General features: G+C 54.9%; 8 protein-coding genes across 8 annotated transcripts; 5 read left to right on the forward strand and 3 right to left on the reverse strand.

Moving 5' to 3' along the window:
- Positions 1-1069: 1069 nt before the first annotated feature.
- Positions 1070-3949, forward strand: GCG54_00004624 (Helicase and polymerase-containing protein TEBICHI; the record flags this gene model as incomplete). Its single annotated transcript, XM_045404670.1, has 11 exons — positions 1070-1372; positions 1426-1608; positions 1669-2140; positions 2273-2360; positions 2421-2636; positions 2684-3127; positions 3173-3400; positions 3455-3559; positions 3614-3679; positions 3745-3854; positions 3909-3949. The coding sequence occupies 11 exons, from the start codon at positions 1070-1072 to the stop codon at positions 3947-3949; spliced, it is 2256 nt and encodes a 751-aa protein (XP_045262613.1).
- A 599-nt stretch (positions 3950-4548) lies between these two features.
- GCG54_00004625 (uncharacterized protein) lies at positions 4549-6625 on the forward strand (the record flags this gene model as incomplete). The annotated part of the gene is made up of 3 exons (XM_045404671.1): positions 4549-4685; positions 4748-5086; positions 5200-6625. 3 exons carry the CDS (start codon positions 4549-4551, stop codon positions 6623-6625), a joined length of 1902 nt encoding a protein of 633 aa, XP_045262614.1.
- Positions 6626-7703: 1078 nt separating this feature from the next.
- On the forward strand, positions 7704-9610 carry GCG54_00004626 (Para-nitrobenzyl esterase; the record flags this gene model as incomplete). Its single annotated transcript, XM_045404672.1, has 6 exons — positions 7704-7994; positions 8067-8146; positions 8205-8398; positions 8454-9253; positions 9303-9360; positions 9414-9610. 6 exons carry the CDS (start codon positions 7704-7706, stop codon positions 9608-9610), a joined length of 1620 nt encoding a protein of 539 aa, XP_045262615.1.
- Positions 9611-9648: 38 nt separating this feature from the next.
- Positions 9649-11132, reverse strand: GCG54_00004627 (Proline iminopeptidase; the record flags this gene model as incomplete). The annotated part of the gene is made up of 2 exons (XM_045404673.1): positions 9649-11003; positions 11072-11132. 2 exons carry the CDS (start codon positions 11130-11132, stop codon positions 9649-9651), a joined length of 1416 nt encoding a protein of 471 aa, XP_045262616.1.
- Positions 11133-12082: 950 nt separating this feature from the next.
- Positions 12083-14094, forward strand: GCG54_00004628 (uncharacterized protein; the record flags this gene model as incomplete). The annotated part of the gene is made up of 2 exons (XM_045404674.1): positions 12083-12313; positions 12571-14094. 2 exons carry the CDS (start codon positions 12083-12085, stop codon positions 14092-14094), a joined length of 1755 nt encoding a protein of 584 aa, XP_045262617.1.
- Positions 14095-14491: 397 nt separating this feature from the next.
- On the reverse strand, positions 14492-19062 carry GCG54_00004629 (Golgi apparatus membrane protein tvp38; the record flags this gene model as incomplete). Its single annotated transcript, XM_045404675.1, has 5 exons — positions 14492-14969; positions 15026-15855; positions 16812-17331; positions 17385-18071; positions 18128-19062. 5 exons carry the CDS (start codon positions 19060-19062, stop codon positions 14492-14494), a joined length of 3450 nt encoding a protein of 1149 aa, XP_045262618.1.
- Positions 19063-21083: 2021 nt separating this feature from the next.
- GCG54_00004630 (F-box protein) lies at positions 21084-22876 on the reverse strand (the record flags this gene model as incomplete). The annotated part of the gene is made up of 2 exons (XM_045404676.1): positions 21084-22266; positions 22524-22876. The coding sequence occupies 2 exons, from the start codon at positions 22874-22876 to the stop codon at positions 21084-21086; spliced, it is 1536 nt and encodes a 511-aa protein (XP_045262619.1).
- A 990-nt stretch (positions 22877-23866) lies between these two features.
- GCG54_00004631 (ATP-dependent RNA helicase eIF4A) lies at positions 23867-25411 on the forward strand (the record flags this gene model as incomplete). Its single annotated transcript, XM_045404677.1, has 5 exons — positions 23867-23900; positions 24066-24140; positions 24218-24286; positions 24340-24698; positions 24758-25411. 5 exons carry the CDS (start codon positions 23867-23869, stop codon positions 25409-25411), a joined length of 1191 nt encoding a protein of 396 aa, XP_045262620.1.
- Between the last annotated feature and the right edge of the window lie 1003 nt (positions 25412-26414).

Genomic DNA, 26414 nt, shown 5'->3' on the forward strand with positions numbered 1-26414 from the left:
GGGCAACGGATGAGAAGCCACGCGCGTGGACCCCACCAGGCCGTGTGTGAAGTTGTGGCTCGGTGGAGTGGATCCCCGATCTCTGGGAAGGACGGGCAGTCAGTGAAGACTGTACGTACCGAGGCCCGGTCAACCCGGCCGAGTCCAGCGACCACTGGACTGCCTGCCCACTGCTGGCCCTATGTTCGACTCGAATCAGACAACACTTGAAGCAATAGCGCCGGTACGTATCTTTCCCCCCTCATCATGAGCAAGATGAGGTAATACCGCTCTTGACACATGATTTCGCGCTACCCCTGCAAGGCGGGTCATCCCTGCTTGTGCCTTTCACACGTCTGCAGAACGCGCTTGCCCGTTTTCTATCAACAAGTGCTAGCTGCATCATGAACGGGACGCCTGCTGCCTATCGGTGAAGCTCGATTGCTGGCCATCAAAACTTGCCCAAATATTCAAACACCTGCCTGCATTTTGCCTCAAAGCTGTGTCAAGCTTAAATTTGCATTGATCCATGGATTCTTCTGTTTTCACCATCAAATATTTGCTTCGTCATGGCCTCCAATAACGGCACATGGCATAAAACCTCGGTGCAATCCGCACAGGAACAAGGCCACGCCTATTCGACCACCACAACCATCGCTGGAAATAAGCGCACTCGCTCTGAAGCTTCGCATCCCGTAGCGCCACGGCCGACTACCCTTCCAAGTCGCGCCTTGGGTGTACAACGGACATCGAGTCTGCCTCCAGGCCCCCCACGATTGACGCCGAGCCCGATCACCTCTTTAGAGCTTACCTCCCACCAGGGGCCGTCCGAATACACGCAACGGAATGTCATACAGTCCACCCCGTCCTCTTCTTCCGACCCTTTACTCGCGCTTGCTCATCCATACTATGGCCTTCCTCGGCCACTGATCCGGAACTTGTACGGTCTTGGCATCAAGATTATGTATCCATGGCAGAAGGCTTGCCTCCGCGGACCGGGGCTTTTGTCTGGGGAGAGAAATCTTGTCTATAGTGCCCCAACCGGTGGTGGAAAGTCTCTGGTCGCTGATGGCAAGTTTACCCTCCTATCATGCCATTCCCGAGATGTCCTGCTAACCCCGTCACAGTGCTGATGCTGAAGAGGGTTCTCGAAGAAAAGAATGCAAAGGTGCTGCTAGTGCTGCCTTACGTTGCTCTCGTACAAGAGAAAGTACGATGGCTTCGGAACATCGTTCAGGGGATGCCCAAGCCCATAGACGAAATTGACGATGAAAAGCGGATCTGGAGGCGGCGTGCCGACGAAGATTCCATCAGAGTCATTGGATTTTTTGGAGGTAGCAAGATCAAGCCCACATGGGCGGATTTCGATATTGGTGTTTGCACAATCGAAAAGGTATGTGATCCGCAGCTGCACCGATGTATGTTTCAACTAAATGCGAGTAACAGGCGAATGCACTTGTAAACACTGCCATCGACGATTGTTCGATCAAGCACTTGAAAGCCGTCGTCTTAGATGAGCTTCACATGATCGATGATGACCACCGCGGATACCTCATGGAACTCATGGGGACAAAGTTGCTCAGTTTACCCCAACCAGTCCAAATCATTGGCATGAGCGCTACGATGTCTGTCAGTATTGCGTAGAAACCCGAGCTTCATCTGAGGCTGTCTCCTAACTTTAGTCTATAGAACATCAACCTTTTGGCTAATTGGCTGGGAGCTCACTCTTACGAAACACGGTATCGGCCGGTGCCAATCGAGGAGCATCTCGTCTACGAAGGAAACATCTATCCTGCCGTCACAACGAGCGAGCTGCTCAAAACGGCCAATGAGTTGAAGACGCAACAGCTCCAAAATACCAGGGCCATAAGGCGCATCGAGTCGTCAGATCACAAGGAATTCAAAGATCCCGTGCTGAATGCAGTTGTCTCCCTTGCCAGCGAGACTGCCAGGTCTGGCTACGGTGTGTTGGTCTTTGCGAGCAGTCGTCCTGGGTGCGAATCAGATGCTCGCTGGATCGCTAGGGTTATGCCCGCCTCAAACGAACTTGACCCTGCCCTGGTTGACAAAAGAATCGATCTACTTGCTGAGTTGCGAAGTCTCGGAACCGGAATAGACCCTGTCCTCGAAGAGACGGTTCCTGCGGGAGTTGCATTCCATCGTGAGTTTTCCTGAGCGCTTTCTATACAAACCACTATACAAAGCATTGGCTGATCGTTCATTAGACGTAGGTCTGCCGCCTCGTGCTTTTGAACCGGGTTGCTGATCTTTCTATAGGCTGGACTCACAACAGAGGAGCGCGAGATCATTGCCAGTGCCTATGATTCCGGTGTCATCAAAGTATGCATAGCTACTTGCAGCCTTGCTGCGGGTATCAATTTGTAGGTTCCGCGAATAAATGGACTGATTCGTGACCTAATACTTGCTAGACCTGCTCGAAGGGTTATACTTCATAATGCCCGCATGGGGCGAGACTTCGTCGGGCCATCTATGCTCCGGCAAATGCGCGGACGCGCTGGTCGCAAGGGCAAAGACGAAGTCGGAGAAACCTACTTATGTTGTCGAAAAGACGATCTTGAGCAGGTGGTGGACCTGATGCATGCAGACATGCCCCAGATCACGAGTGGCTTGATAACAGACAAGCAGCGCATACAGAGGTGAGGAGGTTGCGTCGAAGGTTTTACGACTAAGCTAATTATCCCAGGGCGTTACTCGAGGTCATCGCGGTACGGCTTGCAACTAGTAAAGATGCCCTGGATGACTATTTGAGAAAGACCTTGCTAGCACACGCTGGACCACCGGAGCCATTGCAAGAATGTGTTGAGACGAGTCTCAAGAATCTCCAATCAATGGGGTTCATTACGGCGGACATACTCGGCAACTATCAACCCACGAAATTAGGTCACGCCATCGTAGCCTCTGCCTTGGATCCCGATGATGGAGTGTTTATTCACAAAGAATTGGAGAAGGCGCTCCAAGCCTTCGTAATGGACGGCGAGATGCATATTCTTTACACATTCACCCCTGTCCACGATTTCGGCACCAACATCAATTGGCAAGTATTCCGCAACGAAATGGAAAACTTGGACGATAGCGGACACCGCGTGCTCGGGTTTCTCGGGCTTAAACGTGCTGTGATCAACCGATTGTAAGTCGTGTCGACCCTTCTTCCGATGTCGCTAACCGTCATCAGGGCACAAGGTAGTACACTGAAGGAGACGACACCCGAGGAAAAGGAAATCGTCCGTGTACACCGTCGGTTCTACCTGGCCTTTCAGTTACGAGACTTGTGCAACGAAGTGCCGGTCCACGCCGTTGCGCGCAAGTACGATGTGCCTCGTGGCGCGGTTCAAAACCTCTCGCAGACCTGCCACGGGTTCGCAGCTGGTATGATCAAATTTTGTGAGCATATGGGCTGGGGGTGAGTCGTCCTTTGGTCTGCACAACACGCCAGATCACTAATCGTACGGTGCAGCGTCATGTCTGCTGCGTTGGACCATTTCTCGGATCGGTTGAGAGCAGGCGCAAAGTCGGACTTGTTGGCCTTAGCACAGATTACCTTCGTAAAGAGCCGAACCGCGTACGTTGCGCGACCTCAAGTCACGTCGGGAATGTGTCTAACTTTGTGAAACAGGAGAGTTTTCTGGGAAAACGGCTTTCGAAGCGTCGCGGCTGTTGCGAATGCAGATCCTAAAGAACTGTTACCTATCCTTATGCAGGCAAGCAGGTACTCCACCTGATCAAGGGATCACTACTCACAACCAGACAGGCGCAACCGAGCAAGCTTCGAATCAAAGGGCAGGAGAATATCAAGTATGAGGAGAAGCTCATGGCCAAGGCTCAGGTCATTTCGAACTCGGCCAACCGACTATGGCGTAAGTGAGGACGGTGACGACATTTGGCACACCGCAACTGACAAGATTAAACAGAAATGCAGATGCAACAAGAGGTTTATGAGGAAGAAGGATGATGCAAACCAACAAACGGGCAGAGGGACCGGAGAAAGCGGGTTGGTGCGGTCAGCCCCTGGGCTGCAGCATGACCTTTGCATGCCTACTGGATGCATCGTACCCGGGCAGTTGGCGGTGTCGCTCATAGGCGCATTTCCACCACTTCCCGCAGACGCAGATGCGTATGTATGTATGCATGCCGCTGCACACCCGTCAATTATTGGTGATAAAGACGCCCAACCTGCATTGCATCGGACGGCAGCCCCGCCGACGTCCTTCGCAGACCGGTCTAACGCGATCGACAGCCTGTGATAGAGCTCCGCTTCCACTCCCACCGCCACTCTAGACTTTCCGTAGCTTCTCAGTGGTCTGACTAGCCGCGGCCGGGAACAAACAAAGGCCATGCCCCAAAAGCCGCCGTCAGGTCGGCGAAGAATAAGATGGGTGTCAACGGCGCGAGACGTGAAAAAGCAACATTGGCTCGTCACATGGACAAATACGGGATGGTGGTGCGTTGCGGTGCGGTGCGGCGATTGCGTGCGTCCCGTTCCGGAGTTGCGCGGGGCCAAGGGCCAAGCCATAGGTAACAGACAAGAGGCACAAGAAAGAAAGACATGGGATGGAACGCAGACCGAGGTGGGTGGCATTCCCGAGAAAAGTCGCTAGCCAAGCACCAAGGCCGAGGGGAGAGACAGGCGCAGAACTTCGGTTGCGACTGACGGAGACTGGCGAATGGTGTCAAGCCGACACCAAGTTGTAGGTGACACCTGACATGCACTCGACTCTTCCATGCGACGATAGAACCGTTCATGCACTAGTTACACAGCAGGAACAGCAGGGAAGCAGAAGACGCAGCGGGAAAAGAAAAATCGACCATGTCCCGAATGGGACTCGGCCGGCGGACTCCTAGTGACCCAGATGCGCCTCGCCATGGTTGGCGGTCGCGAGGCTGCTGGGCGCGGCCAACAAAGGTCTGACAGCCACCGCCCACCGAGCTACCCACCCTCATCCGTCCGCGTCTTGTTCGACTTGTGCATAATTATTACCTCTCCAGTGGTGTGGCTGCCTGACCTTGGTGGTCTTGCGCGCAATCCAAGCCTATATGAAGCCCGTCGCTCCTCGAACCTCATCCATGCCGCTGGAAACGTCTCTCTCCGGTTTGTTGGTTGCAGTCCTGTTCCGGCCATTCATGTCAGCTTTCCAAGGTTGCTAACGATCCTCGATATCCACCGCCGACCGGTACCACCACACCGAAGGAACCGACCAATAGTGTGTCGAGCGCGTTTTTCTCAATGTCTGCCGTCTCTCGCGGTCCAAATGGGGGGAGCAGCAGCAGCAGCAGTACAGGAGATGTTGTGCGGACCTTGGGCGATGTCATGAGGACATCAACAGCCGACTCCCCGAGTGTTATTGTCCTTGATGACACATTCGAGGAGAAGAAGCGAAAAGACGAACCCAGCCCTCGCGAGGACTTGTGGTTGACATCCTCAGATGGCCGATACAACTCGGCCATTATTCCGCTTCGTGTTGGCCGAGTCCCAAACCAAGAGATTTTTCAAGTTCACAGAGACATTTTGGTGACGACCGAATACTTCCGCAAAGCGCTCTGTGGCGATTTCAAAGAGGCCGAGGCACAATCGATGGATTTTCCAGAAGAAGACCCCGCCATATTCCACTTTCTCGTCGCCTTTCTTTACCAGAAAAGCTTCATTCCTATCAAGCCCGCCGCATCGGCGTTGGACCAGGAGGAGTCGGCCCGGGGCAAAGCACAAGAAATCGGATATCAAAGCGAATCAGAATCGGAAATTTCATCGTCGGAGGCCAGTGATGCCAGCGCTAGAAGTCGACTACGGGCGCAGCGGCGGCAACGGCGGCGAGAGCGGCAATGGGAGCGTCAGAACCGCAAGCAACCCGGCGCACACCGCCCAGATTGCAGATGTCCGCGCTGCACCACCACGACCGGGTTCACGTCGCCATGCTGGAATTGTGGCGTCGGCCGCTCAAGGCCGATGCCCGGCGGACCCATGCCGCACATGATGCCAGGGCCTCCCGTGCCTCTCACGCGGCCAGCATTCATCCCTCCGCACCGCCGGCGTCGCAGTCGGCCCCAGATTCTCACACCGCCTGGTTCAACACCCTCGGTTGACAATGCCGCGTCGGGTAACGAGGACTTCATGGATGGCGATCGTATACGGGGTGAAGACATGCGAACCTGGCTCCTGACGTATGAGCTCAGCCTGGACGTATACATCACCGCCAACAAGTTCCTGATGGACGACTTCAAAACGGCAATCATGCGTCACTGTGTCGACATGCTCGAGTCCGCCGGGTCCGATGCAGCCCAGCCGGCCGTTTTGGCGTTGTGCTCGAAGCTGTACTCAGGAGTGCCCGAGTCCGACGGTCTGTTGAAGATGGTATTTGCCAGAGTCGGCTTTCTGCAGCCGCTTTTGTGGCAGAGAGCACCGCAGCAGACGTCCGAGTTCTTGATCGGCCACCCGGAGGTGGCGGCCCTGATGCTCCGCGAGACGGCGATGCGCAGAGAAGAGGACATGGGGAGCAGGACGCTTCCGTCCATGGAACGAGCAACGCATACCCATCCAATGCCCGTCTGGCCGGTCGGCGCGCCTCTGCCTCCGCATATGCGGCATCCCCCGCCACCGCCACCGCAACCTCACTGGCACCCGGCTCCGTGGTGATGTGTCCGACGAGGAGCGACGTGATCTTTTCCTCTCTATTCGTGCGCATGGCACGGCTACTTGCTATTGGGACCAGAAACACGAACACTGATTTTTTGTCAATATTCTGTCCAATGGTGTTTGTGAAGTGTTTTCGGTTTCAAAATGTAGTCTAGTAACGTTGGTTGTTGAGGCAAAAGTTTGTTTGATGGAGCCCTTCCAGCGGGTTGTATTATCCCAGCTTCCCATCCACAGGGGACCATTGCTGTGTGGTTGTTACCCCATCATTCTGAAGCAGAATAACATACCCCAGAGTGTACTATTGCGCCTCAGTCCGTTCATCCGATCGGCGTATGCAGGTCCCTTTCCTGTGGCGCATGTGATATATTGATATGAGGTGGTACTCGATGGTATCATGGAACTGAACTAGAACCGCGCGACTCATCACTCCTGGTCCAAAGGCAGGGGTGGTTCATTGAGTTGGGCCGAAACAGAGCAACAAACACGTTTTCCCCATGACCCCGATGCCGTTGCATCCGAATGTCGTCACAGATGATGCCGTGCAGTTAGCTTCATAGCAAATTTGCTGACCTGTGGTTCCCTTCAGCCGTGAAGAACAACCCATCTCTTTTTCTTTCGTGTGAGATGGTGTTGTGCGTGACCAACCCACAGCTCGTCCGGTGCGGAGAAATTGCAGCATCCAGCTTCGGTACATGATTAGGGAGAATCACCGAGCCCAGCCCCCCTCCCGGGGTCCCCGCAAACTATTCACGATTCTGGGGTTCAAGCTCCGGAACCCCACCATTGGTGTTGTTTACCCCACAAGACGGAGCCTAAACCAGAGTGTAAGGACGGGCGGCACCAGTTCCTGATGGTTAGCCTGGATTCGGATGACGAGGTTAGGTTTTGCTTAATTTCCCATGCCCTTGGGATCACGCCCCTTCCCCCCGGTTCCGTCGCTTCGTCTTGGGCCGAAGCCGTTGCGAAGCTGGCCATGTATATATCCGCCAAGTAGCCCTTAGGATCCGGGCATCGTGAGACTGGCCTCACGGTGCTGAACCCCCGGGAGCTCGAAAGTTGTGTTTCCTCCTGCCCTGCAATGCCGTCGACACTCACTACCGCGGTGGTCACCGCCCTCGCGGCCGCCGGCGCCGTAGCTGCGCTCCCCCAGGCACAAGCCCGCCAGATGCAGACGCATCTCCTCGCCGAGACGGACTACGGAAGCTTCCAGGGTGCGTATTCCGAGACGTACAACATTTCGTACTGGCAGAAGATTCCCTACGCAGCGCCGCCCGTGGGAGAGAACCGGTTCCGTGGACCGCAGCCGCCGCAGAGTATCGAGGGGGTCTATGACTCGAGCCAGCCGTTTGACATGTGCCCGCAGCGGACGGTGAGTCTCTGGCTCCCATGCGAGCGAAAGTCGTCAGAGGACGGTGTAGGCTGACGAAAACCGGGTTTGCAGGTCAATGGCTCCGAAGACTGTCTGTATCTTGGCCTCTACTCACGTCCCTGGACGAAATCGCAGCCCCTGAAGCCAGTGGTGTAAGTAGTCTCTGGCGTCGAAAAGAGTCGTCTCCCAGCTGACCATCAACGCCGACAGTGTGACTTTCTACGGGGGAGGTTTCATTCAAGGCAGTGCTTATTTCTCGATCCCGCCATCCGCTTACCCGATCCTCAACGTCTCCGACGCCTCAGACATGCTTTTCGTATATCCTAACTATCGCACGAATGCCTTCGGCCTCCTCCCAGGCAAAGAAATCGCTGCTGACCCCAAGTCCGACCTCAACCCGGGCCGTAAGTAGATTCGTTGGAATATAACATGGCGAAAATACTGACATTGCGCGCGAAGTCCTCGACCAGGAAGCCGTGCTGAAATGGACACAAAAGTATATTGCGCAGTTCGGTGGAAACCCGGACGACGTCACGATATGGGGCCAGTCGGCCGGCGGGGGTAGCGTGCTCGCCCAGGCACTCGGCAGGGGAGGGAAGCAGAAGCTGTTCCGCAAGGCGATGGCGAGCAGCCCGTTCTGGCCGAAGACGTACCGTTACGACAGCGCCGAGGCCCAGGCTCTCTACGATGAGCTTGCGAGACGCACGGGTTGTGCTGGAGCGGACAGCTTGACATGCTTGAAAAAAGCCGAGGTGCAAACGATCCGGGATGCCAGCCTCTCGATTTCGACTTCACATCAGTACAACACGTCTTCGTTTACGTGGTCGCCCGTGATCGACGGGGAGTTTCTGCGGGAACCGTTGAGCGAGGCAACCGAAAAGGGGAACGTGAACATGGACCTGGCTTTTGCGCTTCACAACACACATGAGGGCGAGAACTTCATCCCGCCCGGGCTGCAGAGCGAGGCTGGTTCGGGGTCGCCTTCTTTCAATTCGAGTGAGGCGTCGTTTGAGAAATGGCTCAGAGGATTTCTTCCCGGATTTGGTGACTGCGAGATCGAGGCCGTGAAGAAGCTCTACCCCCCGGCCGGAACAACGGAGACCATCTCATATAACACCACATATGTGAGGGCTGGTCTTGTTTTCAGGGACGCTGTGTTGTCGTGCCCTGCGTTTTGGTTCGCAGGCTCGGCCTCAAAGGGCGGGTGGTTGGGCGAGTATTCGCTCAACCCATCCAAGCACGCCAGTGATACCGTTTGGGTAAGTTGATCTCGATCGACGGAAAGGGCAACCAACTGACAGTAATCAGTGGAATCAGGTCAACGCGGTGCAGAAGACGGATCCAGCCCGTTACCAAGGCTATGCTGGTAGGCGTTTCGAGAAAGCTCTCATTGAACGCTACTCTGACTAACACTTTCAGGCGCTTTTGCATCCTTCTTCCAGATTGGTGACCCTAACGCTCTCAAACTGTCGCCATCGACGGCGGCCGGAGTGCCCTCCCTGAAAGAAAAAAAAGAATGGACAATTGTGGACGCGGGTTTTGCGACCGCTGAGTTGGACCATTTGGAAAAGAGATGCGGCTTTTGGAGGAAGACAGCATCAAAGATACCCATCTAAAGTGCCCTTGGCATTGTAAACATGTAGAGGAGAACAGATTAGTCAATGGGGTTGTCCCGCAGCTTGAAGAGCTCCCTCATCACGTCCTCAGTCTTGGAGCGCAGCGCAGAGTGATACAGCTGATTCGTCTCGTATACTTTGCATCCCTTGACTAGGACGGCCGTGTCCCTGGCGAATTGATTGTCGACGTACATGTCGTCAATGTAGCTGGCGGCATATACAGGAACCTCGTTGTTGCGAAGTTGCTCATGGTCGTACAGGTCCTCGGGCCAGTCGGTAAACTTGGCGAGAATCTCGGCGACCTCGCGCAGTTCAATCAGTTCCGGATACGTTTCGAAGTGCAGCGGGAAAATCATCTCTCCAGAGAAGAAGAGGGGAGGCCCGGCGACCTCGGAGATTGTAGGCTCTTGTGCCAACCAGGAGAACTGCTCCAAAGACTTGCCGACTCTGTAAGCCGCCCAGTCAGAAGCCCAGCCTGGCTTTTCGCAGTAGATGGCCTCGTGGAGGATAGCGTAGATGATGTGGTTGTCGAATCCTGTGGCGTTCTCAATATCGGAGAGGCTTGAGCGGGTGAAAAAACCGAAATTCTCGAGGTCTGTCTTCAACTTGAGAATGACGCTGTGGACAGAATCGAGACCGCCGTGGCCGCCGAATGCGAGTCCCAAGGTAAGCAGCCGAGGCACAGTGAGAAAGCCGCCACCGGGGAGGTTGATCTTTTTCTTATTCTGGATGAACCGGGCCACCTGATGAACATTCTCAATATCCTCAGGGTACTTCTCGTAGTAGGCGTGGTTCCTCTCCATGACTTTCTTGAAGGTTGCTTCGTATACCTGCTCCGGTTTCTTGCCGACGGGGGCAAGACCGCCAGTCAGGAAGCACTCGCGCAAAGCTTCGGGGTACTTGGAGAGGTAGGTCAGAATGACGAAACCACCAAAAGACTGTCCGAAAAGGGACCATTTCTTCTTCTCCTCCGGGAAATCCTTTGTGAGGTAGGCCCTCACGGCTTCGCAGTCCTTGACGATGTTGTCTTGACGAAGCAGCTTGAGATGATCGGCCTGTTTCTGAGCATCGCCATGGAGTGCTAGAGCAGCAGCTGACACGGGCGAGCTCAGGCCGACGCCTCTGTAGTCGAGGAACAGAACCTGATATCCCCGATCAAGTGCGGTACGGGTGACAGGGCTGTCTTGAGGCTCTGGATTGCCAAATCCGGGTCCTCCCTGCAGGAACACCATCCATGGCTTTTGCTCAGCTTGCCTCTTCTCAGACTCAGTCGGGGCAACTACGGGTCTCTCGTGCTTGGTGACACTTCTGCCGAAGAGCCTAAGGACGCCTGCAGACTGGTTGTTGTAGTCTTTGGGTACCTCAAAGAAGAGCTCCGATACGAGGAATTGTCCTTAGAGATGCGTTAGTGTTGTTTCTATGCGTATAAGACGCGACGAGACGGTATCTGGGTGAACTTACCTGGAATGACATGGGATCTCTTGCTCAGCAGCTTTGCTGCATTGATCACTTTGGACGCCATGATGGAACTGAAAACCCCCAAGGAAAGATACAGAAAATACTGAACTGATCTTTGCAGAGAAGAATGCTTGACGTGGCAGATTGTAAGTTCGATGGTTTGAGCGACTTTGGCAACCCCGCGCAGTCGTTGAATGAGATAAGTGCAGTGAGACGTCGCACCTTCTCAGAACGGCAACTGGGGCTTTCGCACAGTGTAAGCAGCGGCGACCTTTGCCGGAGGACACAGTGCAATTTCCCGATCAAACCCCACAAGCTGCTTCTTGCCTCGAAACTTCATCTTCCTGGATGTCATTCCAATAAATATGCTTTGCTGTAGTCTTATTAGATTCTGCGGGTTATCTCTTGCGGGAAAGCACGATCAAAAAGCAACATTTGTCGAAGCTGTGCAAGAACAAGTGTGAATTAGTGCAGGCTGGAAGTGCATGAGTAGCTTCATCAGCTGTCGTCCTCTGATGCACCCTGAAAACATACTGTAATACCAAGTGGAGTGGATTCTAAGCTCTGCTAGTAACTTATCACTCACTTGGCTGGCTAGCTTAGTCTTAAGTCTGTTGATGGGCTTCAGGCAGGAGACTTGCCAAGTCCCAATGCCGAAAGCATATTATATATTGCATCCCAAGGACGACGGAATGATTATCGAATTTTGGACAGTCTTGAAAGTAACCAAATTCTTCTTGGCTTCGCCTTGGTTGAGTTTTGGGTAATTATGGCCTACCTAGAAGGTATGGTTTGATAGGCTCACTTTCATCGAGGTACAGCTCGGTCTAGACCTCTTACATAAGCTTGGCGCCGATAGTCAGCCAATGACATCAGCCCCCACGCCTAGGATTCGAAGCGTTGCTCGGCTCGGCAAAATATGGTCGGGACTCCAAGCCCATGGACCGCGCGCGCCCCGTCGCCCTTCCCACTTTGTGACTGACTGTCCGGGGGACAAGCGTCCTGGCGGCAAAGATGGGCAGCGAAACGAAAGTCTCCCCATCACTCCAAACATCAAAGACGTCCCTCCGCCCCTTCATGCCACATCCCACATGCTCCGATCGCGAAGTCACAAACAGTGGGATGAATTATATACATCTCACCCAAACGCTGGTTGATTCTTTCAACGCCCTCGCCGATGAAGTCCAGATCCTGACCGACAGGAAGACGATCCTGGAGCACAAGCTGAGGTTCGCTCACGAACAGGTACGGAGAACCCTCGAAACACACGCGAGTGGGTTTGTCAGCCGCCGCCCGGCGCCATGCGACACTCTCACACACGCACCCCTTCCCCTTGCCTTGCATGATGAGCAACCTTAGCTCTAGATCAAGAGCTTCTCTATACTACTTAGGAGCAAAGACCGACCACTTTTTACCATTTCCTGACTTGCGGCTCCATGTTTCTTGCTTCGTCGTCCGGCCAGCCTCGGTGATAACTCATGCTGACCCGACAGTGCCTTCAGTACCAATACCTCGCCGACAAACATGCACCTGCTGCTCCCGAGATTTCAGAAGTACTGGCAAAGCTACAGCTGCCTCCCGAACTAGCAAATCCATCTCTCGAAGAAGCTTCCCAAGCAGTCCCTCTCCCGAAGCGCAATAAGCTGGACACCCGGAACCAAATCGCCCTCATCATCCGAGACGGCCGGCGCGTCGCCCAACAACTGTCGTCCGTCGGCGAAACGAGCAAGACGAGCGACTCTAGCAGACAGACCTCTTCCCGTGAAGCCGAAACCGGAACCTCCATGTCGACTGTGCTCGAGCAGGACTTTACAATCGAGGGCAAGAAGGGACACCTGGAATGTCCTTTCTCCGCACCAAAGACGGCGGAGGTGGATGGCGCCGTCGAGCGTGATGCGCGAAGCGCGGAAAACGGGTCGCAGGACCCCACGCCACACCACTCCGCCGACCCCATTTGCGCTGCTATGCTCGAAGAATCCACGTCTCAGGCAGCTGCCAACGGCGGCTCGCCCGCGAAGTGCCCGATCCGTTACCTCGATCAACACTCCCCCGAAGAGATTGCGCACTACGTCGAAACACACAAGCACGAACTGCCTCGCAGCCATGAGGTCTGCGTGAGGAGATACCAGAAGAACGAGGTGCAGATCAAGAAGCTAGATGCAAAGTACGGCAACCTGGTGAACATGATACAAGGACTTAGTGCGCTGCACCAGCCCATGCTGCCATCGTCTCAGCAGGAGCAGGAAGAGATTGACCGGGCGTCGAACGAGAGGGTTGAGAACTGGGCAAAGGCCGTCACTGCTACCGCCACTGACGATGCCGAACAGTCGCTGCCGGCGCTGGAGGATGCCGAGGAGGCGCGGCAGAGTCACTTCGATCGGCCCCTGAAGGAGGTTCGGGTAGGTGAGTCACCTAGCCGACCGTGGGGCATCTCCGTTCCAGTGTACGAACGCAACGGCCTGGATGGCGACGAACGGCCTCCCATGTCCCCGCCACCTGCTCCTGTCTTCATGCCATCGGGCACAGACGTCGGGGAGACACCGGAGGACATCCCGGCGAAGACTGGCAAGTGTCCATTCGACCATACAAAGATGGCGGCAATGGCCGCGCCCCGCGAAGATCCCCGACCCGTCTCACCGCCGCCGGCGCCCATGTTCATGCCCAACGGAACGAGCGACCACGCCGGGTCTGCCCCAAAGACTGGAGGTAAATGCCCGTTTGACCATGCTCAGCTGGCTGCTATGGGCTTCACCTCTCCGACGCCCAACACCGGCGAGCAGACCTTCGTGCACCCAGAGCCAGAGCCAGACCCGGTGGAACTCCCCTCAACACCAGTCAAGCCCCAGCCCCAGACTTCACACAGTCCTCCGCCGCCTCAGCCAGCCTTCATAAACCCGCCTCTAGATGCATACAAGCAACCCCTCGCTGGCGGTGTCCCTCAGATGGTGTTCACAGGACCTGTCTTCATTGGTTACCCTATCGAGCAAGCGATACAATTCATGCAGCATTTTCAGGGACGGCAATAATCCTTCTCCGCCGTCCCCTACGACATTTTCTTCTCACACGCAGTTACAACAGTCGGTTTTGGTATCGGGATGGAGGCGTTTGTCTTATTTTAGCGAAGGCGTTGGGATGGGACTTTTGATACATTGCTTCACTTCACCTTCGAGCTTCCGTGGCGTAGCACGAGTTTTACGTACAGATTGACGAAGTCCGGGCAAAAGGGATGATTGGACGTAGGGGATAGCAGACAGAACTCGTCCGTATGATACCACAAGACACAAAATATGAGATACTTGGTCATGACATAGTTCACGCGTTGAGTTCCTGGCTACGTTCATTTTACTTAATTTCATGATGCGCCTGGTGTCTAGTAGTCCAATTCTAAGTCTACCACGGTCGGCGTATAGGCCGACCCACGCCTTAATCCGCATCTTTGAACCCGGTGTTCTCCTCATCCCGGGCATTGTCACCTTTGTGTTTAGCCCCTTGCCCCTTGAGGCCGTCCCCTTCGTTGTCGTCGTCGTCATCGTCATAGTACCCGCCAACCTGGGTCTCCTCGTCATCCACTGCCTCGCGGGCCCAGAGCGAAATATCGTCGTCGTCCATAAGCGCAGCCACGTCCTCGGGGTCAACGAGGCCATTCTCGACGTCAAAGTAATCCGGCGCTCCTTCTCTCCCGGGGGCTACGGCGCCCTCGGACTCGGCCTGCTCCAGCGCCAGCTCAGCGGCGCGAGCCATGGTGCGGTTGTAGATAACGTAGCCGACGACCAGACCGACGACGCCGCCAAGGATCATGGAGATATAGTTGATGGCCTTGCCACCGGCGGACATCTCGTCGCCTTTTTCAGCGAGAAGAGCCAAGCGACTGCCGATGAAGACGTGGACAAGCAGCTTGGGGCTTTTTGATGTTAGTCGTTGCGTTGTGACAATACATGCAGGAGGAGGGAGGCTTACCTTGCCAGAGCTGTCGAGACTGCGAAAGCCCACGGCTTGATCGAGGGAATGGTCGAAAGGAAGCCGTTGGACAAACTGTACGGCAAGGGACAAAAGCGCACAGCCGTCAACATCTTTATGCCGTCTTTCCTCAGGACCTGTCCCAGCGCAATGAACCTATGATCCTGCCCGACCAGCCTATGGACGTAGCTGCTGAATATCGTTCGGCTTGTGTAAAACGCCGTCAAGCTGCCCGCCACCGTCGCCGTCGCGACAATCGGATAACCCAACGGGAAGCCGTAGACGAAGCCTGACACGGAGATGGCCGTGCTGTACCCAATCATGGGCGGGAAGGCCGTCATGAACGTAAAGGCCCAGATAATCAGCCACCCTCCCGGGAGCGCCCTCCACTTTTGTGATATCGGAGCCAGCCACTTGAAGATTGCATGCGAGTAGATGAGAAAGAGCAGGCCGAGGACGTTGACGACAAGCAGGAATACAGCGACCGCAACACGCTGGACGGGAGAGAGGCCGAGGTACATGGTCCATAACCTGTTACCGGTCTTGACTGCTGACTGGATCGCGCGGTTGACGGCTGAGAGGGCGGTCGTCTTACGGTTGCCAAAGCGGGCGCTGGACAGGCGGCGGGATGATCGCGACGTGGACCATGGCGGGCGGATGTCGCTGCGGTCCTCTGGGGATGAAGGATTTGGGGAGATGGAAAGCGCCCGCGCTGCGGACTCGTAGTCGGCCGGCATCGTGGACGGTCGGTTCACTGGGTTGGGACCGGAGCCTCCGGATGAGGTGTGCCGCGGGGCAGTCGGGCGGATCGAGGGGTTCGTTGTTCTAGTCTAGGTGTGATTCGCAATTGATAGGCTCGGCACTCATCCAGCCATTTCGAATGAAAACAAAACAGGAAGAAGGAAACTAGGATGAGGTGTGGGAGAGAGCTTTGTCGAGGGAGAGGAACGGACGAGACCGCGGTCGCGACGTTCGAAGCGCTGACTTGCAAGCCTACAAGCGATGAGGTAAGCTAAGCCACTGGCACAGCTGCGCAAAAGGTGGTAGTGTCAGCCAAGGTTTCTATTCTCGATCGACGACGCGCGGGTCCCGTTCAGGCGCGGTGGACTGGCAACTGGGTACCGACCTATCTTACTGGGATTCCACAGCTTCTCGAAGTTTGCGCCTCTCAAAAGTATGAGCAAAACGGCAGGTTGAGCATTACGACAACTTGTAAACTTAGTGATGAGGAACCTCAACGAAAGCAAACGGGCGAGGCGACTGAAGATGCAGCTCAGAGCGTTAAACGGGAAAGGAACGTTTCATAGGCAAACGCAGTGAAGGTGTCTCACGTTCCTGCGGACGGTTTCAATCGCTTGGCATACAGGGGGCTCGATGCATGTCCGCACGACCCCAAAACGGCAATTGCCAGAGGCAGCAGGCGGCACTAGGCAGGCGGCAAGCTGCGACAGCGACAGCTGTGCATCCCGTCCGGCTCGGTTTGCCTACCGACCGAGCGCCCGGCCTAAATCCGCCCCAGAGCCCGGGGCTCCACACAAGCTGGAAGCTTTCGATGCTCCTTCCCTGCATGAACTTCAGAACGAAGCGGCTCTTCTACCCGGCACCTCACCGCCGCATTCTGCCAAACGCTTTACATTCTAGGTACTGCCGACTCAAAAGATTTGAAAAAGGGAGAACCGCTCCCTGGAGCGTCTTTCTGACATTTCTACTCGTTCTTTCTAGTTTCTTTTCTTTCGTTCTACTTTCGTCATCGCCGCCCACTAGGACCCTTGGGAGGGTCCCTCACCAGGAGCCTAACCTTGCCATCCCCGATCTCCACTCCTTGACTCAGGATGTCAACCTCCTCCTTGCTTTCATCCGCACTCGACGTCCCTTCGCGAGCCAACGACTTGTCGTAGCTTCGAGCATCAATGCCCAGAATCCCTCCCATGTTGTTGCGGTCTCCTGGAACGGAGAATTCGCGGTAGGCGTACCTCCACTCATTCAGAAAGTTGCGAATCGCCTTACCCACTTTGTCCTTGCCGTTCTTGCTATGATGCCCAGTACCAGTGATGGCGTAGATCGATCTGCTCTCCTTAACATTTTCCATCAACACACGCTCTAGGTACTCTACTGCTTCCTCCGGGTGAAGCCCATGGAGGTCGACGTAGATCTCTAGGCTGTTCGCGTTGCCCCTATTACGCTCCTCGTACAACTCACGAGCAGCCTCCCTATGAGCTTTGCGCATGAGGTCGTTCTCGCTCTGACCTCTGAGGCTCAGGGCTTTGGCAGCCCTTGCGTCATTGCGGTTCCAAGCTTGCGCGGCGCTAGGTAAATGATTAGCTCTTCCCTTGGACCGCTGACACTGATTTTGACTCACCTCTGAAGGAACTTGTTGCGGAGACCGCCATGCTTGATGGCCTCTTGTCTGGCTTTGAGGTATGCCTTGTTGGCGCGCTCCCCGGTCTCCAGCCAGGGAATGTGTTTCGGGTTAGGAATTGCCTGCGCCGCGGCACTGTTTTCTCCATTTCGAATATTCGTGGAGCTCCCATTTCGACCGAGCTTCTTTGTGTCTTGGCGGAGGGAAGCAGAACTCGGAGAGGGCGACATTTTGACGATTTCAGCCAGAGAACTAGGGCCAAAGTTTTCCTTGTGATTATGCCCGTGCCCACCGCGCTTTCCATGATGCTTCTTGCCTTGCTTTGCTGCAGCTGAGCCAAGCGTTGGGAAAGCGTCTGCGTCGTCCAGCGACGGGGCTACAGGTTCCCTTGCTTGCTGGTGTCGGCTTCCAGGACGAGATCGGGGCCTTGGGCTTTGGTCTTGATAAAAGGGCTTCAAACCAGGCGGAGGTGTGATTCCAACAGTGATGTTGACGCCTCCAGCGAAACCACCGAGATGTTCCGGGGTGCCCGGGGGAAGTGCCGGGAAAGAGTTCAAGTCCAGGTTGTTGGCTTGCTTTGTTGGCGGAGTGCTGGAGCCATCCAACGCAAGCTTGTTCATTAAATGCGCCGGGTCGTGAGAGAAGATGCAAGTCTCGCCAGCTAAGCAATTGCCCATCACCCAGTATCTTGATGCATCCTGTTAGTCATCACTTTATCGAATGTTTAGAATATGTCAACTCACTTGCAAAGGTGATTACTCAGGTCATGGCTGAATCGGCAATCAGCCCGTAGGCATTGTCCGGTCGACATGTAAAACTTGCAAATGACCCCTGATCTTTGACCACCAGCAGGTGTGGTTGGGCGGCCTTCTGCAGCTAGAGCTTTGCCAATGAGTGAAGTCTTGGAGTCATCAGGGTGCAACGCAGCGCTAAATCCATTCTCTTGCGCCTGGCTCTCCATGATGGACACTATCGTTGCGCTCAGGTCGTACCCATGTAGCGCAAGAGCAGCTTCAATCTCATCGTCAGTTCTCGTCTGACCGAGTATTGAGCGAAGCATATCGTAAGGAGACATGTCAGCCTGCTGCGATGACATGGACGAGAACTCGGGGGCGGCAGCGTTCAGACCACTCGACGTCCCGACTGATGAGGTGATGCTTATAGCATCGTCTGCGACGAGCCACTCTACGTTCTCGGTCTGGTAATCGCCGAAAGTTTCCTGGGAAGGGGACCTATCGTTGGCGAACTCATACGCGTTCAGGTTCGGGCTGTTGGGTATGACGGGGGTCGCGAAGGCAAGTCTCGGAGACGGCCTTGGAGAAGAAAAAGGAGAGGCGGCTGACGATTTCGTTCTCGAGAAAGATGGTACGAAGCCGGGAGGTGCCAGTGGACTGACCCCGAGGCGCGGCGAGCCAGAGAGAGGAGTGGCATTGCCGCGCCATGGGGACGGCGAAGGTCGTCGAAGGATGGTCTGGCGGATGGGAGGAGGCGAGGTTGAGCTGCCGCCGCCATCGCGATATCGCCATAACACATCGAGAATCGCATTGTCTAATGAAGGGCCAGACAAGCTTGTCTGGCTTCGGAGTAGATCCTCCAGCTGATCCGTTTTATCCTCGTCCTCGAGGGTGGCATCCTGGAGGATAGGGAGGCAGATCTCGTAGTGCTCGTCGGAAACCATGATTGCGCGGTTTGGGACCGAGACGCAGCCCGTTCGGGGCAGAATCAGGCAGGTATGATGCGGTAAAGAATATGTATTGTTTGCGAATGTATGGTTTGGAGCCGGTAGCGAGGCAGCGAGGCAGCGAGTCTATGGTATGTCTTCGGTCTGGGGTGGAGCAAGTACTACGTAAGGCAGGCGACGGGCAGACAGAGGCAGTGGCAGGCAGGGCTGAGGGTTGGCGTTGGAGTTGACGTGGGATGTCAGCCTTCGTGTACGGTAAGGTATGGCGGCGGTGGACGAGGTCGAACGAGGAGGCGTTGTGCTTGCAAGAGCAACGTCGGTATTACTAGAGAAAGGATGCGCTAGAGACTTGGTGTCCGTGTAAGAGGTGCTCGACGAGTGATCGAAGGAAAGACGAACGGGATAGCGATGGGACGGGGAGCGAAGATGGTGGGCGGGACTCGATGGTTCCGTCACATGGTTTCGGAGCCAGGGGCGGAGGAGGGATTGTCTCGAGCTCCTTGTCGGGTTGAATGAGGTGGTTGATGCTTCCGTCACAAAGGAGACTTGAAGCTCGAGCTGGAGCTGTTGCAGTCAGGTCCTTGTGTGTTTGTGGTTTCCCTTCTGGCTCTGGCCTGCTTTGTTGCCGACCGTTGGAAGGCGAAGAGCAAGACACGCGTGAGGGGGACGGGAGATGATGGTATGTATGGATGGTGGAGGAAACGCGGCGACAAGGTGCACATACACGTATTACTTCCCCCCTTCAGGCTTCAGCTGATGACTAGGACCAGCTGGGGAACGGGGGGGCCTGCTATGGCGCTATTGCTGTCTGTTGCTGCTGCAAGAGGTACGGATGAGTGGGTGGAGGATAGGCAGCGCGGGCAGGTCTCTCTTTGGGGTGCGTGCGTGGTGCCCGCTGCTAGGGAAGAGGTGCTGCTGCCCACGACAGTGCTAGGTGGTGCTGGCAATAACTACCTTACCTACACAGCTGCCCTGACCGACTGCTGTGGACAGTGGAGGAAGGGATGATGCAGCGGCGCCAGTAATAGCAACACCAGCAGGCCGCCAACAGCTCCCGGGGGTCGGGGTACTGGGGGCCCGGTGTCAGTGAAATCAAAGCCCATCGGTACGTATCCCCTGAGTTGCCTCCAGACATCCAATCCGAAGCGCAGAGCGGGGAGCGGCCCAGCTGGCCGTCCAGTGAGCGATCAAGGTTGGACCGTGGGGTCGCTCCCTCCACTACGGTGGCCCCTCTCTCAGACTCACCACCTCATTAAATAGAACAGGCAGTTCGCCGGGTCTGGCCCAGGTTGGCTCAGATCTCCCCTTTTCCACGTCTCCTGGCTCCAAGGGAACATGACAGTTGGCTGCCAAATTGCGCAGGCCAGGCACGCAAAGCTCAAGCCCGAGGAGTCGAAGACGAGGACACGAAAACCAAACAACCCTCGGTCGAAGATTTGGAGCCTTTGGATGAACTCATCTGATTGGGCCACCTGCAGCAACACTACTGCAGAATAAGGCGACCAGCTAGGCGCCTTGAACCATGACAATGGGTGCGAGCTGAGAGACGCCGAAATCAAGGCTGCGAGTTGCAGGTTTTCTTTCACCGAGAACCTGTTAGAAGGGAGGCCATTATCCTTCCGCCTACACTCCCAGCCAGTCACTGTGCACCCTTTAACCCATCTCACGGCACACCAACCCATTTTTATATCGTGTCCCACAGAGTGTGATGGCTGATACTTGCCGCAGTGGTAAGACCATGTGACCTTCGGTTGGATGATCTTCGTCCAATCTACTGATAGTGACACTAACCTCAGCCCCGGATTTCACACGTGTATTGATGGTAGTGTCTTAATTAATCGGGAACACCATGGAGTTCTGTCACCCGTCAACGTGCAAGTATCAGAAATCAATATCGCTTTTGATGTTCGGCTAACCAGTAACGTTATGTCTCTCTCTCTCTCTCTCTCTCTCTCTCTCTGAGTTGTAGAGACGCACGGCGGCTTCTCAGCGGGCACGTTGCGTCCGCAATTCCTCGCTCACGGCACCTCATCGTCGTCCAAATCACCACCGAATCCGAAGCTGAAGCCTCCCCCGCCGCTTGCTTCGGTATCATTCACACCCACTGCCTCTTCCCACTTTCTCTTCTTCTGGCTGGTTTTCTTCTCCAAGTTTTGCATGGCATCTTCCAGCAGCTCTGGCTGGTCCTGGTGCAGCCGCTCGACAAACAGACCGTACGGGTCCGTTACTTCCTGCTTAAAGCCTGTGACTTGGTCTGCCTTGTCTCTCAGGAAACCCAGGACTTCTGTGAGCTGGTACAGAGAGGTGGATTTGGGCACAAAATTCTGTGTTAGTGCGATGCCGTTCTCCAAGTTGACGACCAAATGCCACCATCCGCTTGGTACATGCAAGACCTCGCCTTCCCTGCAAATGCCTTCAATGCAGCCCGGCTGCTGGCGCGCCTCATCATGGAACTCAAGGAGCCACTCAGCAATGCTGAGCGGGCTCGTCACTTCGCTACTGTCGCTTGAAACGTAGACTCCAGGGACCTGTGCGGTAGGCGGGAACATGATCCAGTACTTGGTTCCCTGGATAACAGCGTTCCACGCGCTGGTGCCGTTAGGGTCTTTGTGAAAGGTTGATCCGCTCCTCTCGGGTCCGATGATGAGCCAGCGGTGGGCAGGTCGCTCCTTGCCAAGCAGTTCGAACAAGTCAGGCCCAAAGCACTCCGGCTTCCAATACGCCGCGCCTTCGTCATGGCCAATTTTGATTTCCATTTTCTCGGCAAACTTCTTGTCGAAGAGGTAAAGAGGGCTCTCGTCATTGCTGTTCTTCATATATTCATGATACGTCGAGAAAGGCCAGTCAACTGCCTCGGCGCGAAACTCGACATCCTTATACTTTTGCAGAATGACATCCATAGTCCACTCATGACATACAGGCCATGTCTGGATGTAGCTGGTCAGAATAAACGGCACCTCAGTCCATTTGTGAGCAAACTCCTCGTAAGTCAGTGTCTCCATACGCTGGATCTGATTACTCTTTGGAATCCTCGAGGTGAACTGTGTCAGGTCAACATGGCTGCATACAAAGGGCCTATGCAGGACATCTGAGAAGACGTTGCTGCAATCAATCTTGCATCGTTTCTCAGGTGACAGTCCAAGTTGAGTCGACCTCCAGGTGCCTTGCCACTTGCCGTCGAATCTGCCCGAACTGTGGGACCTAACCACCTGTTAGCCGGACTTTTTTCACAACCAGGATGCTGTCAGCCAGAACACATCAGACGCAACATTTAAGTGGTCATTGTCCTTCCCATATTCAAAGTCATAGATGACCCCCGTGACCACACTGCCAGGTATAGTAAATGATTGATGACCAAAAAGCTCTCAAAGGCTTGTGGCCTGAAGCTTGATAGTGAGGTGCCGCCATTTAGACTTTCGTAGAGGGCTGGCTAACAGCAAGTTGTGCCATGGACTTACTCGAGGAAAAGAGCCTTCCATAACTCGTCGGATTGGCAGAAGGCATAAAGAAATTTGCTGGCGTATCCGAGATTTCTCAAATTGCTTTGGTCAAGGTATTCCAGCAATATCATGAGAGCTTCATCGGGCAAGATTGTGAAGACTCCGATGTGTTTCCGAGCGTTCGGACGGTCCGAGAGATATTGGTTGCCCAGCGGTTTCACACCCAAAGGATGAGTTGGAATTGACTCAGAGGTCATGACTGCATCCGCGAGAGGCTTTGAGTCATAGCTATGACCGTCGGTGTCAGCATTGCCGTTGATCCTGTCATTGGACGAAAGTCCCTGGGTCGACACAAAGTTGTCGTTGGCCATGTTTCCTGCTGTAGGAGAAAGGCAGGAACAACAGCATGTGCCTGCTGCTAATAAAGCAAGCTAGACAGGCAGGTAGATCCTGTGGCGGGCGACGTTGGAGAAACTAAACGCAAGCAGATGGGCTGAAGAATGGGGGGAAGTCAAGAGGCAGTGACAAAGGAGAAAGAGACATGCGCTGCAAAACCTGCACCAGGAATCATGTCACTGGGCTAGCATCGCAGGCGCCGGTGGTACGAGTGGCGGGCACATGCTCCGGTAGAGATGTCTAGACGATTCAATTAATGCATGAAGATGCCTAGATGAAATTTTTGGGCAGGCATCCCGCCACACTGCGTCTGGGGGGCGGGACGCAGAAAAAAAAAAAAAAAAAAAAAAAAAAAAAAGNGGGGGACGAAAAAAAAAAAAAAAAAAAAAAAGAAAAAAAAAGGTCAGAAGCCAGCCAGTCGTCCAGTTGCCGCCCTTGGTGCTCTGCAGCAGCTATCTCCGGTGTTCCCAGCGCGGCTCTCAGCCAGTCCCAGGTGGCACCTGGGGCACCTAAGCCCATTCACTACGGTGGGCGTGCCCTAATCATGCCGCAGTGCAGCTATGGAGGGTAGCAGCCTGCCCGCCAACTCCGTTAGCGCCACCTCGCTTACCGCATAATTCGAGGGGCCGCCCGCCGCCAGGAAATTTTTTACGTGGTCGAGAATTCTGGCAGCTCGCTGATAAAAACTTCATCTCCCACCGAACAATCAACGTGCACCGTCACCCCACGAACAACCAAACGCACTTTATTCCTAGATTCAGTTTTGCTCTTGCTTATCGCCAAGAGCATCTAATCTAGAAGAGAATTTAATTCTTAGACTTCGCTTCGTCTACATAATTCGCACGCTCCAACGAGACGTTTGCGAATTTTCCAGCCCCTCGCCCAACCCCACCTTCGCGACGATATTTCTAGGTCCCAAGCTGTGCTTGTGATCTAGATCTCTTCAAAAAAACAACACCGCAATCATGGCTGACAAGGGTCTTGAGGACGTGCCTGAGGGTAAGTGATGCAATGATTTTCTTCACCATCGTTGCCCGTCGCAGCGAGCCATCCCTTTGAATTTTGACGCTTGCCCATCAACCCGACCATGACCTCTTCCCCTCCTCTCTTGCATGTCGCGCATTCCAAGAGAATTCAAGTCGCTAACAACAATCTTCTTCGCAGGCCAGATCGAGTCCAACTATGACCAGACCGTTGACTCCTTCGACGACATGGACCTGAAGTCGGAACTCCTCCGTGGTATGTTTTTCCGCGCGCCCAAAATTGGGTCAAAATACCCTCACCGATCGACAATTTGCTGACATCGCCTGTGCCAGGTGTCTACGCCTACGGTTTCGAGCGTCCGTCTGCCATCCAGCAGCGTGCCATCATGCCCGTCATCAAGGGTATGTCACTCCGCCAACTAATGCGACGTAAACTCTGCTCACTCCATGTCCAGGTCACGATGTCATTGCCCAGGCTCAGTCCGGTACTGGCAAGACTGCCACCTTCTCCATCTCCGTCCTCCAGAAGATCGACTCCAACGTCAAGCAGTGCCAGGCCCTCATCCTCGCTCCCACCCGTGAGCTTGCTCAGCAGATCCAGAAGGTCGTCGTTGCCATCGGCGACTTCATGAACATTGAGTGCCACGCCTGCATTGGTGGCACCAGCGTTCGCGACGACATGAAGGCCCTCCAGGACGGTCCCCAGGTTGTTGTCGGTACCCCTGGCCGTGTTCACGACATGATCCAGCGCCGCTTCCTCAAGACCGACGGCATGAAGATGTTCGTCCTTGACGAGGCCGACGAGATGCTTTCTGTATGTTTCTCGCAAACACTATCGTGGAAAAGTTTTTGCCTGCTAACACTCCAATGTAGCGTGGTTTCACCGAGCAGATCTACGACATCTTCCAGCTCCTCCCCCAGAGCACCCAGGTCGTTCTTCTGTCCGCCACCATGCCCCAGGACGTTCTTGAGGTTACCACCAAGTTCATGCGCGACCCCGTCCGCATTCTCGTCAAGAAGGACGAGCTTACCCTCGAAGGTATCAAGCAGTTCTACATCGCCGTCGAGAAGGAGGAGTGGAAGCTCGACACCCTTTCCGACTTGTACGAGACCGTCACCATCACCCAGGCCGTTATCTTCTGCAACACCCGCAGGAAGGTCGACTGGCTCACCGACAAGCTCACTGCCCGTGACTTCACCGTCTCTGCCATGCACGGTGACATGGACCAGGCTCAGCGTGACCTGATTATGAAGGAGTTCCGTTCCGGTTCTTCTCGTGTCCTGATCGCCACTGACCTTCTGGCCCGTGGTATCGATGTCCAGCAGGTTTCCCTTGTCATCAACTATGACCTTCCCGCCAACCGTGAGAACTACATTCACCGTATCGGTCGTGGTGGTCGTTTCGGTCGTAAGGGTGTTGCCATCAACTTCGTTACCGCCGAGGATGTCCGCATGATGAGAGAGATTGAGCAGTTCTACAGCACCCAGATTGAGGAGATGCCCATGAACGTTGCCGACCTCATCTAAGTTACGCTTCACGGGATACGACTACTCTCTTTTCACGAACTAAGCCCTTGGGTCTGCCGATCGATCACGCACGGATCTGGCGTACCAGTTGGGGGCGTTTACTCGAGATTCATCAGGACTTTGTTTGTTGATAGATCGCGGAAGGCTACCTAACGAGCCACTGGGCGCGGTTGGCTTCTTTGGTTGGTTGCACGCCGCGCCCCGGCTCATGGGTGGGATTGAAAACTGGCTTGCATGTGGAGGGCTCACGAGTCTATTGGCACCTTAATACCACGAAGGTGCGGCGGACTGGTACCTAAAAGAATCATTTGGCAGGGTTCTAGTTTTTGACTTTCAGTTTCCTAGTGTCTCTCTGTACGTAGGGGCCTCGTCACGATGAATCTGCATTTAAAATACGCTGCCGTCTCCGCATGGTGAACTTCGTCTGAAATTTGACCCGTCTCTCCACCAAGCCTACATGTCCCCCATCCATCGCTGTCTTCTCGAAAGGCCAGTGTGAAGGAAGCGGGGTGAGCATGCACGAGGCTGGATACTTAGGAGTGGCAGGGTGACTACTACCCAGCCGAGATGGAGAATCGGCCTCTACTCGTTCCACCATACAGGCTTGCAAGTGGCCGAGCCGGTTACACGACGTGCATTAAGACAACATGGGTTCGTTGTGGAAGCCAGGGCTAACGGCGGCCCTTATCGTGACACTTCAGCCTACCCAGCCAGCCAGGATCCAGCGAGGTCCACGGAGTACGGAGATAGAGACTGGAGAGGAGGAGAGGCTGGACGAAAAGCGCCACGTGGGCGGGCCACAGCACACGGGGCTCGATGTGTTATCCGGAGCGATTAACAACCATTCATGGTGTTTTACTCCACGCCAGCCTTAGACAAGTTTCTACTGCCTTGCGTTTGCGCTTGCGCTCGTGCTACAGCATGGCTCCAACGAAAGTACGGCGTCTAGAGTTTCACAAGATCTACGTACTTAAGTCGCTGGGATGGGAGGTTGAACTACGAA

The sequence above is a fragment of the Colletotrichum gloeosporioides genome, assembly GCF_011800055.1.
Source record: "Colletotrichum gloeosporioides strain Lc1 chromosome Unknown consensus_54, whole genome shotgun sequence".
Lineage (NCBI taxonomy): Eukaryota > Fungi > Ascomycota > Sordariomycetes > Glomerellales > Glomerellaceae > Colletotrichum > Colletotrichum gloeosporioides.